Raw genomic sequence first — 14220 nt, 5'->3', positions numbered from 1 at the left:
TAGATTAACACAGTATATTTGCGAGGAATTTAGTGTGTCAAATGTTGACATTGGCTTAACGCTACAGGGAACTTACTTACCTGGACATGGGTACTTTGTACATCTCCACTCTTTGGTTCCACCGAGACATTTGCTAATTGTAGAAAGATACAATATAATTAAAAAATAAATAAAATAAAGAGTATATCGTGACATACACCTATCATATTGTGCGATACGTCTAACGTATCGTGAGATACATCTACCATATCGTGAGATACAACTAACATATCGTGAGATACAAACAGCTTATTATGAGGTTCGTCTAATATATGGTGAGATACATCCAAGATATCGTGAGATACATATAGCATATCGTGAGATACATATAGCATATCGTGAGATACATATAGCATATCGCGAGATACATATAGCATATCGTGAGATACATATAGCATATCGTGAGATACATATAGCATATCGTAAAATACATCTAACATATCGTGAGATACATATAGCATATCGTGAGATACATCTAACACATCGCGAGATACATCTAACATATCGTGATATACAAACAGCATATTATGAAGTTCGTCTTGTACATGGTGAGATACCTCCAACATATCGTGAGATACATATAGCATATCGTGAGATACATATAGCATATCGTGAGATACATCCAACATATCGTGAGATACATCTAACATATCGTGAGATGCATCTAAAAACGTGAGATACATATAACATATCACGAGATAAAAACAGCATATTGTGAGATACAAAGAGCATATCTTGAGATACATCTAACATATCGTGAAGTACATATCCATATTGCGAGACACATATTGAACCCTGCTTTTTTAACATATTCTAACATCTAACATATTAAAATCACTTGGAAATACTGCAATAGCAATTCACTTATTGAACCCCGTATTCAATAAATGTTCATAGAATAATTACCAATAGTTGCAATCCACTTTTATGATTTTGTTTTTCGGATAAGCGTTGCCTTGGTGATAGCATGGACATTTATTAATGTCTACACATTCATCTCCTTCGAGTGCCGTTCCTTCTGGGCAGACACACCCCTCAACACAGTCAAGCTGCACGCATGGCACACTCAAGGTTGCGCACGTTCTTTCACAATTTATGCAAGCACTCCATACTTTGCCTTTGGTGCACAACGCCGTTTCTGTAATCAAGAAAAGCATGTGAGTATTTAGATGTATAGGAAATAAGAATGACTAAATCGCAGTGTGTATATACAATCATTACATGGTTAAGACTTCTAATATACACTAGTTTAGCTAACTGAAATCAGTGCGACGGATATCAATTGATTATGTTTTTAGAAAACGTTGACTTATCTTAATGATTGTTTTTGAGGATAACACTGGTGGGTGTGATTGTGTTTATAAGATGAAATTGTATCGTAAGATAATATTGTGTTATATATTGAAAAAAATGGCCTCTCACCATCGCATATATTTGTTTCACAATCCCACTGGCCATTTTGGCAAACACTAAAATAGAAAAATATTAGTATTAATAATATTATTTTTATTATGAGAAAACATATAACATATGTGTGAGTCATTATTTATAAAAACAATATTTTGCATAAACTAAGTCAACTGAGTTATACTCATGAATACACTAATCGTGTATTTTTATTCATGTTAATTAGTGTACGCATACCAGTGGTTGCACTTATCCATTCGAGTTGTTCCCGGTGCATACATTAATGACGTCATACTGGACGCACTCTTGTAATAACATGGACAATCAGATATAGCCACACACTGGCTGGTTTCTTCGTCCCATGCCGTACCAACTGGACAGTTGCATCCTTCCACACATTCTTCGACGCACTCTCGGTTATTACTGATATCTCGGCACGTCTGTCGGCAATTCGGACCGCATTCATACCAAATCTTCCCACTGCTACAGCTCACGGCTGGTAAAATAAAAATTAGTGGTATTGTCTGGGCACAGAATAAGACTGCAATTTGATTGTAAAGTCAAATCTGGTTGTCATTACATCGACGTGATCTCTACATGTTTAGTTATATTATTCAAATTACAACTATTAATAAATTCGTGTTAAATTAGAGAATTCAATACATTTATTTTACTTACTGCACGAGTCAACTCTCCAGTCCAGTGGATAACCGCTGAGGGCGCACTCCCTCGCGTAAGATGCGAACGCGGTACATTCGCAGTTACCGGGGTAGACTTCATATCTCAGTGCACACTGGCAAATATCGTGTTCACATTGGGCAATGTACTCTCGTGGATCGAGATGAGTGTTGCACTTTGTGAAGGCACCTTTCCAGAGTTTACTACATATTGCCTGAGCATATAATTCAAAGTCGATAGCATACTGACAGGCGTTGCTACGGGTTTGTGCCTCGTCAACGTCGGCGCATTCTCCGTCGGTCTTCCAACGGTTCGCGAATCGAGTACTTGAAATCTCTATATCACCCGAAGAAGTCAGGAAGTCGTCTTCCGGGTTATTGTTGAAGTTACCGTACAGACCAATCACCTGTTATGAAGACAATAGATCATATATTCATATAAAGTCGAATAAGTTGCGCTTGGTAGCGACGAAGTGAATATGTGACGTAATGGTCGTATGTATCCTCTTCATAGGGGCTGTTCGTCAATAAAACAAACACCGGTTTGCAGAGATTTCCTATATTCTAAATGACGAATTATTGCAAAACCGAACGGGGTTGTCAATTTGAACGCACATTTGAGGACATGCATGCGCTTCCCCACTAGAGGGCGCAATTTATCAAAAAGGTAAATCATATTGCTTCATAATAAAACACACTGTATACATACATTCCCATGCCATGACGGGTCCAATCTAACATAGGCGCGTGAAATGCCATCCCATAATATATCAACTCCAATACGAGTCTCTACTCTTATAAATACAGAGGAGACTTGGCGAATGGTGAGGCCATCTACTAGGGATGTATACGGAACGTGGATATCCACTTCGTCAACAGACACTCGCTGCCCTGCCTTCAATCTACAAGAAATAAATAACTTTTAACAGGTATCAAATGTCAACATGTTTCAGGAGTATTTTTAGTACCCAAAAAATCATGGACATGACATATCTACGTCGTTCGGTTGGTCATAATGTTTCAAACTTAAATACACCTTAGAATGTTGGTCATTTTTCTTTGAACTTGTGACACTATATAGATGGTGTTCACAGCTACAGGGAGCATTCAGCTGAACAATGTGCTTGTTTTCACACAATAACGCCACAAGTTACATTTCTTGAACACTTGGTTGAACGCTTGGCAAACATCCTGACTACAACAGTGACCGCCTGTGACGTGATGATTTCACGGAAACACGCCAACAAAGAATAATTTCGATAATCATTAACCGAGTTATAACGGGTTAAATTAACATGGCTATAACACTCACCTAAACAAACCAATTATTATTTGTAAAAGTTGTGTATTTTTGTAAATGTAATTTTTCGGAACGACCGAATTCCTACAGCTAAGATATAACTACATGTGTTTTATGATTGGCGTTGCATTGCATTGCCTTGCCTTGTGTTGTGTTGCGCTGTGTAGCGTAGTGTTGTGTTGTGCTGCGTAGTGTTGCGTTGTGCTATGTCAGAGATATTTACCTGTACATAGGCCCATCTACCGACACTTGGAATGAAACCGATCTGGTGCACTCAGCCAAAGAGCTCATACCACACTCCGAATTCTCTACCCAGATAGTAAAAGGTAATTCTTCGTTCGTACTACGACTCAGAACATATCGACATGAACCGGGAAATATGTAATGTTTGTCATCGAATGTTTTGTAGTGTGGATCACCAGAGATGGCAGAGTATCCTGGACAGGCGTTAGTGGTACAAACCCATCTACCATTATTACAGGTGCTGAAATAATTGAATGGCCATACAATTAAATAGGCTAAATTACCAATATAATAACATAGCCGCACGTGTATGACTGTATTTTAGTTCTTCATCCAACGAATACTATAGGAGTGCCACTGGAGCATCACTTTTTAGTTCATGAAAAATCACAAAGCAAATTGCTCATCGACTGACAATTTAAAAACTTCGTTCACATTTCATCTTTTAAACGAAAGCAATCAACTTTTGCTGGACCACGCAGTCCAAATCATCATTTTTTGCATGTCAACGTTCATTAATGGGGATATGTACTGGATGGTAGAGACCATTAGTGCATAAAATATGCTAAAAGCCGTAATAAAGGACGAGGTAACTCACCATGTGTTACAGGCATCTGGGATTATTGCTCCGACAGGGTACTTTTGACCTCTTCGATCACACGGACAGTCTTCACGAAGGACGCATCTTTCACCATCCCACAGTGTTCCTGAAAAAAAAAAACATTCAGTCATTGGTTGTTATTTCCATTAATGGTGATCAGCTGCCAATCGTAAAATATATTTCACGACACACTGCATGTCACGTGCACGTACAAACTGTGCATGTGTGACAGGGTTGTGACAAACATCTGCGGACCTTGAGATTATAAGAAAGTCACATCTATTTCTGAATGAGTTCCGTCAAGTAACACTGGCCTTTTATTATGTGGCGCCCTTTTCAGTGTTCATCCTCAAGCGTTTGAACTTAAGATTTCGTGGGTCCGGAGCAAGGGACAGTCACGGCCGATGATATAGGTTATAGAACACGGGGGTTATATTTCATAGGTAAGTTTTAATTCATTCGTGGGGTATAATGTCACTGTAATATTAAACATACCGCTGGGGCAGTGGCATCCGTCGATGCACGAATCGGCACATTCCGGTTCGTAGTCTACGTTCCAACAGGTTCTCGGGCACACGGATCCACATTCGGAGTAAACTTCACCTGCAGGACAACTTCTCGCTACAGTAAAGATAAAATATCTACATTTCAGAAAAATAAGTATATCAGCTGCGGAGCAGCGAAAGCGACCCAGTAAAGTGGTTGGTTCTATCGCTGTCACCAATGTCGAATTCCGCAATACACTACTCGTATCTTTTAAAGTCACGCCCTCTAGTGACGACGCGCTTATTTGACATTGATGAGCGACAAACATCCACACATATAAGTAAGATACATATTTGCCCTTCTACTTGAATGACATCGCTTATATCTGCATAATGCGGACGCCATAGAAACGTGTCGTTTCTAGATAGCAATTCTGACCATTTCCCATTATTGTGTTCTATGAATATTAAGTTGTTGAATAACACATCAGAGGAATCTGAAACACTTTATTATGCGTTGCTAGATAGCCTGATCTATCCATATGATTATTGATTGCCATTTTTATAGATAGATACGGGAAGTGTACCTAGTACACGTTTTCGACGAACAACAAAACTCAATTATGAATAATTACAACCAGCTATTAACGAAAATGAATGCAACTTCTTTTCACCTACCACAGAATTTGTCGCTTCTCCAGCTCAGTACTATGCCGTGGAGGGCGCACACTCTGGAATACTCAGTGAACGCATTGCAGGCGCATTGCACTTGATCTCCGCCAGCAATATTACAGTCACACATATCATACAGACATCGATCCATATAGGGCGCTGGATTGACATACGCGTTGCAAGCTTTAAACGCCTCGAGGTTTTCAAGTTGGTGACAGTACCCTCTCATATATTCCAAATCTTCGAAGGCTACCGAAATGCACGGGTATGAGATGTGCTCCACTGGGTTACAGGCAACGCCGGTCTCTTTCATCACGTTGCCAAATTCTTCGACACTCTTTGCTATTTCGTGATATTTATATGGCCTCATTGAGAAGTCGTCCGTTTTGTTGCCATTGTAGTCGCCACAAAGACCGCACATGTTGCCCATGTAACTGCTATCAACGGTTATGGCAACACTGTCCATCCCATCGTAGGTGATCTTTACACCTGGTGCAGAAAAGATGAAGAGTATGTCTGTTACTACTGGCAACTGATGTACATACAGTAACATCGTTTTATTCTCTGTCTGGTGATTATAGGCACATGGCCACTTTAAGCATTATCGGCCCGGCACGATTCCCCATGGAATTGCAAAAAATGAACAACACGTATTATTGTCATGAAAAAAAAGTTACACAATTTATTGGGTTATACTACAAAACATTTCAAAATAACTTACAATTAATATCTACAAGACATAGCATGTGAAGTAATGATATCAAATCTAGTCCTAATTGATTGATTTCTTTCTTCAATGACAGTATATTCAACCGATCACTGATAAGTTGTTGCATGGTATATATTGGGGTATATATCTAAATATGGTTAGTGTTACCAATATTTGTCTGCAATTTAACTGTTGTATGTGCTTAAAACAAAAACGTAACGTACCGTTTAGGCCTTCCAATATTGTATATGTTCCACTTTGCGTTATTATGACGTCATTGATACTGTGCGGTATTTCGATTGGTCTATCGTTGATAGTCACTATGTCATCTGGTAAAATGGCAATATTGAGAAGTTCGGACCTACAGGAAAATTATGTAAGATGAGGAGACAGTTGCATGATTTTGACAGGACAGTCTGAGAGAAGAAAAATCATATGGAATAACTTAAAATGCTGAATCTTCATTCAATGTATTCGCTATAGCGAATCTGAATCCTGGGTGAATCACATGCGACTCACCTTATATGTACGGCACATCTACACAACGAACCACTGCAGTCATACACGGTGTTTACTAATATTTGGAACGAGGTTGAGCCTATTTCAGAACAGTCACTCGCCATCACGTAAGTACATTCACCAGGGAACGTATAGTGGGTTCCATCAAAGGAGCGAAAGTGTTTACCATTCATAGTACAAAGCCCCATATTCTCCAGTAGGCTCTGTTCAACTGGAAATAGTTACAAAAACAATGTATGTTATATAACTCACTAAATGACGTAATCAATAATTGCCACATTTGATAGCTGTGCTACAAACATAATCCTGGGCAAATTATCATATGTTCATCAAATGTATTTGTGTTCCGCAATCATAAATACTAAAAAAAACAGGTTGAATGGATAATAGAACAATGCGATTTCCATGTACTGAACTACCTGAGTTGTATGTTATAATTGGTAAATCATGTTAAAAAATAATCATACAACTACACTTACGTTTGTCAACTGGTGATCCATCCACGCTTATAATTTCTGCGTATTTAATTTAGAAGAAATAATGTAAAAAAGATTAGGGTTCAACTCATTTGCAAGGTAACGATGATGATTATATAGAAGCTATTGTTATGGTAGAAACAATAATATGTATAAATATTAATCAAACTGAAATTGTACTATGAATAGATACTGCCACTTACGAACTTGACAGTGCGTTCCTTCGTGGTATGCGTCGCATTCACATACACCAGGTGCAACACACATTCCACCAGGTGAGCAGGATGGTTCACACACGGCTACAAGAAAATAAATCATTATATCAAGACCGATATTTTTTAATATCTCGGTGTTTCCCATCGAACATGAGAAGTTTGATCCATAAAATGAGATACAGTCATACACTCTAGCCTCGGACTGGGGGTGAATGCGGAGTTGTTTACAAGAATGTGACTGGCTTCCCAACCCAAACATTTGTTGACAGGTTTTGTTTCCCTAGTATACATGCTTCGATTCGAGGGCGGACTTGGGCTGGCCCAAAGTGTTCGTGGGAAATGCAATTGAAACTGACTCAATTCGTATCGATTAGTTTCTCGCACCTCAGTGACTAGTTAATGAATCCATAGCCCCCACACAGGGAAAGAACTATGTTGACAACGTCTATTGGTATTTTGACACCGAATCTCGCTTTGGAGCTCGATCTGTGGACTTCCGAAATTTTAGGTGGGTAGATAATGTTGGAAATCACATAAGCATTGGCATATTTTATAATACTTATAGGTCGGTTTGTTAATCCCAATGGAGCGATTTTAGTATGGTACCAAGTGTTAAATTTAAACGCATGCTGTATAACACATAAGGCCACACTATATTTAAACACACAAATGTTGTACTCACTGTCTTCACAGTAGTCGCCGGTATAGCCTGCTTGGCAGTCGCAAAGATTATCCCCAATACATTCGCCATGGTGGCAGCCAGACTGGCCACATACGTAAGTTTCTATTGAACAACAGAAATAAACAATTAACATTGGTTATAAGCTTGAGTAGGCAAATGAACTAAAAGTGCCTCCCGAGTTTTATAAATGTGGTCGGTGTAACAACACTGGCGTGCTGTTTAAATCGCATTGTCTCCAACAAAAGTACTGCAAGTCGGAAACTAATTCCTCAAATTGTTTGCCTTGACAGACACTCCCATTCCCGGCATTGCGAGAAGCGGGTGATAACAAATTAGAACGCACGACACACACTATTGTGAAAAATGGCACATACAATCAGAGAGAGGCATAGGCTCTCACAATGGCAATATATTTGACATTGTGACCAGGGCTCCCGGTAAGTTATCAAATTATACCATAATTCCTAAGGTTTGCTTGACAAAAATGGATTTCATTAGAAGGCGCCATCTAGAGACCTGGATATAAACCCGCGCCATCTTGTTTTCACTTGCAAGTGATTTAATGAACAACGTCGATATATAGCGTATAGGCTATACTTTCAGTGTTACAAATTAGCACTAATGACACAGAAAATGATTTATTAAAAATAAAAATCGGAGATAAAAGATCGATGGTTACAGCTATTGCCGCTTTAATGTGTTAATCAAATTTTATAATAAATCTGTAAAACGTGATTTTTAATGAAAATCACCGTTCTGCAACCTTGGATGTGAACATGATTACGTCATGTAACTTTGTTTTACCTTCACTGCAATCAACGCCGCTCCATTTGTCCATACATGTACATATTCCGGGATCAGAACAGTCACCATGCACACATGGAGGGTCGCATTTAGCTACAAAATACGGAGATTAAAACAAATTTAGTTCACAGTATTAGATTGTAACATTGTAACAATCAAATCTACAAAAACAATAATAAAACAGTTATATTTGCATTACGGTGTGGTAATATTTACGTATAATTCGAAAATAACATGTTAAAGCAATCTAGCATAGCCATTGTTGTCATGGTGCACTGATATTCATAGAGTATGTTGATGAGTTATCTGAAAACTTACCGATGTCACACATAGATCCTTCGTATCCTGTTATGCACGTACACACACCGGGCGATGAACAGAAACCATGCATACAGCCGTTTACACACATTGCTAACAACAAATAAAAGTCAACATTCTCATAACAATATACTAGTATACGTCAATTATGGTCACAGGAATAGAGTAATCATACAAACACAGTGTTCAACGAACGCGGGGAAATACAATATTAATATTAGCTATTAGGTCAGTCACAGTCTTTGGGGTGATATTCTTACAGCCAGCTGGCTACAAGTGATTTAAAGAAAATAGTTTACCGACGTTAACTATATGGTCACGAAGCCATATTGAATACGGCTTGAAACTAAATATAGAGAGAAGTTGAGAAACGGAGTTTTCAGTTTTCTACAAATCCGGCGAAAATACATAACAGCCAAACGATTCGTCGAGGTAACATTAGGCCAACCGCTTAAAAAATTAGACCACATTCATTGTTTTTGAATGGAAAATTCCTTGCATACAAACATCTCATTACACGATGAATTTGGAACACTTTCCCGGGTTTTTGAAAACCGGGATCGTCATGCAACTCAGGAGCCAATCAGCAACGGTCTTCTAACTATATATTTTATTTAGTTTCAAGTCGTATTCAAGATGGCTACCCCCATATAGTAAATATAGGTATAAAATAATCGCATTTTCTATCACTTGTACGCAAGCTGACTATGGGCAAATCAATAACTTTGTTGTTACGTACCTGTTTTACAATCGCTTCCTGCGTAACCTTCTGGACAGCTGCATAGATTAGGACCGACACATTCACCGCCGTTTGCACAGAGAGGATTACAGACAGCTGCGAACAAATATATGCAATGTGTTAATGGTTAGACCAGTCCTATTATAGCGTTCACAAGCGAGGCGCATGGCCTGGACAGTTCTTAGCAATTGACTTCGCTTTTGAAAATATTTCTACTGGCATTCTTTCACAAGTCAGTAATCGACTCCGAGTACCGTCCAACAAATTATTAACGTGCCAAATGTGTTACTTGACCATACGATCAACCCAATTTCAGGACACGCGTGTATTTAACCACTTTTTGGGGGTACATCCCTGCCAGATAGCTTCCTGAGAAAGTTAAAAACATTCAATGTTTTGACATCGCGCTTTAGTACTGCAAATTGTTTTTTTTTTTTTTTTTTGGTTTCCAATATCCAGTAAATGCGAGTAACTACTTACGAATGTTACAGTCTTTGTCTGACCATCCATTGCAGCAGCGAGTGACAAGTTCTTCTGATTCCTGTATAATTTCTATAGGCACGGTATTGGTAACAGTTCTGCAATTGATAGGTTAATTATTACTCCGGTGATCATATTGTAAATCAAACGAATACAAAAATTGTCATACACCAAATGGTTTTATAAGTTGTCAATGAATTATAGTTAGCAGACAGAGTATACGTTTACTTCAGCAATGAATGTAGCAGCCACAAGCCACACCAACGTGACCCACCGACTGCACAAATTGCAAAGGATTTGTACGCAGTCCCACCATTCCATACGCTGTAAAATGCAATCCTGGTTTCCCATAACTCTGGATATATAGTCAGCGTTGAGAATGGAAACTCTAAAACCATGAAATGTTATGTAATAATAACAATAGCAAAGTAAAGTTATCGCCCTCAACGTTGGTTTCGCATATTGATAATACACTGTGAACGGCGCTGGCGCTGCGCATTATTTACATCGTTGATGTTTGACCCCCACCCCCGCCTCGGGGCTTCTCGGCCAATCAGAATGCTACATTGCAGGACGTTCTTGAGTCAAACTTTATATATCTCAGAAGAGTCATCGTACGCAAGCCTTATGTTTTGAAAATGTTTTTGACAGCCATATGTAACAATGAAATAAATATCAACTAGCACATAGAGTGCGAGAAGGCCTCTGGCACATCTTCATTTTAAATGTCATGTCACTTCCCGTACGTAAGCAATGCGACAACATCAGTGAACATCGAAGACAAATCATGGCCATAGCCTAGAATACGTGCATTAGTAAATACAGCGCCCTCTTTCGAGTAACGCGATATCGTGTCTCCGCCACGTAGCCACATGCTGCATTCCATGGGATAGTCGTGTGTGTTGATCACTATGAAAGGCGATGCTTCACTCGAACAAACAGAATAATCGATAGTAAATATAGATTGTTCCGGACTACATTTCTGTGATTTCAATACATCGATTTGTTTTTCAAATAGAAATGAAACAAATATCCATATGTTTTAATACCAGAGCCACATCTCAGTTTTGATAACAAGTTTGGAATTCACTGAAAGTAAACTACTCGTTTCTAACTGAATTTGCTGATATTTTCAATTTCAGTTGGCTTTCTGTCTTGGATGCGGTTACTTTTTCAGTTGTGTGCTAACCCAATTCAGTGGCGGCGGCACCGGGGCGAAAAAATGGTGAGCAAATCTCGCCCCCCCCCCCCCACCCATGCTAAATTTCGTGCAACCGTCTCTGCAATTCCAAATGACAGCTTCGAGTGGTACAGCGGGCGGTGAAGTATTAGTGTGTAAAGTCAGCCTGCGTTGTTTTTTAGTATTATTACTTAAATGGCTGTTACAAAATGATATACTCAACGCCTGTCACTGCTGTATGGAGATGACGTTAGCGAACACCTGTTATTAGACCATAGAATATTTCAAACTTTCTAAAAGATGTGCGGGTGGTAGAGTTCGTTTATTTTGCATGTCGCGCATTGATACTATTCGTAATACACACTTGTTGAAACGCACTTTTTTAGCATACCCACTCGTCGTTTTAGACTAAAACTTTTGTCAAGAATTATACGTATAGCTTATGTGACACATCAAGTGAAACTATTCATTAATTAACTAACTTGTACCCAATTTGTTGCGTAATCGACGTTGTCGGTACTTTGATCTCGACCAAATTACGGTATACAGTCGCGAGAATTCTAGAACGCCCATTGGTCAATTCAAAACAGCCGTGGTATATGTTACCTGTTCAGTCACATTTTATGTATGAACAGCAGTATATATTTATGACTAATCGCTGTCTACTAATACATGTACATAATTACTTCAAATATCGTGTCTTTGGTCATTTGCAGTCATGGAGTATAAAAAAGCAACAATTTGATTGATCGTCACCCAATAGTCAAGCAAGGTGTTACTTGATTGGTTTAAAAATCACGTAGTAAGAACTGGTGGCAAATCAGATCGAGTGTTACTTACACATTGAAGACACAGTACTCTTGGCTGTTCATGTCCAATTCCATGATTTTGACGTACGCATCATTTCCATCGCCAACGGAACACAAGTCAGTTTCACGTTTAATCTCTGTCCGTTCCTCATATACTGTCACAGTCTTGTTTATCATCTCAGTGTATTCGCATCGATTTCCTCCGATCTCAACGCTGGATTTTATATAAAAAAAAATGAAAATGATGAAAAATATGGCAACAAATTTGCCCACTCCGACAGAGTGTATGATTAGATATTATGTAATGTCAATATCTCAGCATCAAGTAGTCACGTGATGCGAAGTATGATTCCACTGGCAAAAGTGGGATTTGCATATAACACCAATATTTATTCATACTATAATGTTGTTTTCTATTTTTCGAAAAAAAAAGAGTTATTATAAATGTATATTATGTCATAAAGAAGATATAATTAACTCTCAGGCTGTCATCCGCTGAAAATTGTGTTCTGAGTTATGTCACTTACCCGCCACTCTGGGCATACTTGTGTTCTGAGTTATGTCACTTACCCGCCACTCTGGGCATACTTGTGTTCTGAGTTATGTCACTTACCCGCCACTCTGGGCATACTTGTGTTCTGAGTTATGTCACTTACCCGCCACTCTGGGCATACTTGTGTTCTGAGTTATGTCACTTACCCGCCACTCTGGGCATACTTGTGTTCTGAGTTATGTCACTTACCCGCCACTCTGGGCATACTTGTGTTCTGAGTTATGTCACTTACCCGCCACTCTGGGCATACTTGTGTTCTGAGTTATGTCACTTACCCGCCACTCTGGGCATACTTGTGTTCTGAGTTATGTCACTTACCCGCCACTCTGGGCATACTTGTGTTCTGAGTTATGTCACTTACCCGCCACTCTGGGCATACTTGTGTTCTGAGTTATGTCACTTACCCGCCACTCTGGGCATACTTGTGTTCTGAGTTATGTCACTTACCCGCCACTCTGGGCATACTTGTGTTCTGAGTTATGTCACTTACCCGCCACTCTGGGCATACTTGTGTTCTGAGTTATGTCACTTACCCGCCACTCTGGGCATACTTGTGTTCTGAGTTATGTCACTTACCCGCCACTCTGGGCATACTTGTGTTCTGAGTTATGTCACTTACCCGCCACTCTGGGCATACTTGTGTTCTGAGTTATGTCACTTACCCGCCACTCTGGGCATACTTGTGTTCTGAGTTATGTCACTTACCCGCCACTCTGGGCATACACTATGGCGTTGAAACTGAAGAGAACTACAATCGCCAGCCGTAACACGGCCGACATTTTCGCTGTCATAACGCCGTAACCTGCGAATTAGTTGACGTTTCGTCTGATTGAATTCTTCCTGCTCGAACTTTAAAATAACGACAGAGCGAACGACCAGGTGAACTGGGGTTCTGAATTTCTGCAGGTGGTCATAGACTTTATAAACCCCGTTTATCGACCGATTCTGAACATATTATCGATATTTAGGCAACTCTGTTAAAATAACACGCGTAAAAAAACAACTGATACTGCGTAAAATATTCTTATTGTTTTATACTATATTATATATAACACATGGTAAAATGTGTCGCTGTTTAAAAAAAAAAAGTTTTGTGTGGCTTTGGTTGATATTACCAATCCATGCTAGTCTGTGCTCTTGTTGTTACTCGATTGTGGGACAATATTTTCTTATCTATTTAAAGTGAAAACAGACAAAAAACGTACCATTTTAGATGATTGCATGTCGGGAAGAACCATTGTCACGTGACCAGTCGTTAGTGTTACGTCATATAACAGGCCATTTTATGGTACGAGGATGAAATAGCGGCTTG

The 14220-nt window shown here is 39.1% G+C and overlaps 3 protein-coding genes across 3 annotated transcripts; all 3 read right to left on the bottom strand.

The window, feature by feature from the left end:
• Window positions 1-941: 941 nt before the first annotated feature.
• On the bottom strand, window positions 942-2957 carry LOC144364517 (von Willebrand factor-like). Its single transcript, XM_078014433.2, has 6 exons — window positions 2943-2957; window positions 2833-2910; window positions 2125-2530; window positions 1684-1942; window positions 1462-1508; window positions 942-1177 (listed from the first exon to the last, which is right to left on the bottom strand). Exons 1-6 carry the CDS (start codon window positions 2955-2957, stop codon window positions 942-944), a joined length of 1041 nt encoding a protein of 346 aa, XP_077870559.2.
• Window positions 2958-5422: 2465 nt separating this feature from the next.
• Window positions 5423-9970, bottom strand: LOC144364516 (von Willebrand factor-like). Its single transcript, XM_085501786.1, has 8 exons — window positions 9887-9970; window positions 9148-9240; window positions 8830-8922; window positions 8026-8127; window positions 7332-7427; window positions 6653-6863; window positions 6358-6494; window positions 5423-5913 (listed from the first exon to the last, which is right to left on the bottom strand). Exons 2-8 carry the CDS (start codon window positions 9236-9238, stop codon window positions 5423-5425), a joined length of 1221 nt encoding a protein of 406 aa, XP_085357912.1. The 5' UTR covers window positions 9239-9240; window positions 9887-9970.
• A 347-nt stretch (window positions 9971-10317) lies between these two features.
• LOC146740253 (uncharacterized) lies at window positions 10318-13796 on the bottom strand. The gene is made up of 3 exons (XM_085501659.1): window positions 13614-13796; window positions 12387-12569; window positions 10318-10464 (listed from the first exon to the last, which is right to left on the bottom strand). The coding sequence occupies exons 1-3, from the start codon at window positions 13697-13699 to the stop codon at window positions 10359-10361; spliced, it is 375 nt and encodes a 124-aa protein (XP_085357785.1). The 5' UTR covers window positions 13700-13796; the 3' UTR covers window positions 10318-10358.
• Window positions 13797-14220: the final 424 nt, after the last annotated feature.

This window comes from Saccoglossus kowalevskii, chromosome 7, assembly GCF_978046115.1.
Source record: "Saccoglossus kowalevskii chromosome 7, keSacKowa6.1, whole genome shotgun sequence".
In the NCBI taxonomy this organism is placed as follows: Eukaryota; Metazoa; Hemichordata; class Enteropneusta; family Harrimaniidae; genus Saccoglossus; species Saccoglossus kowalevskii.
This window is presented reverse-complemented; position numbering and strand designations above follow the sequence as displayed.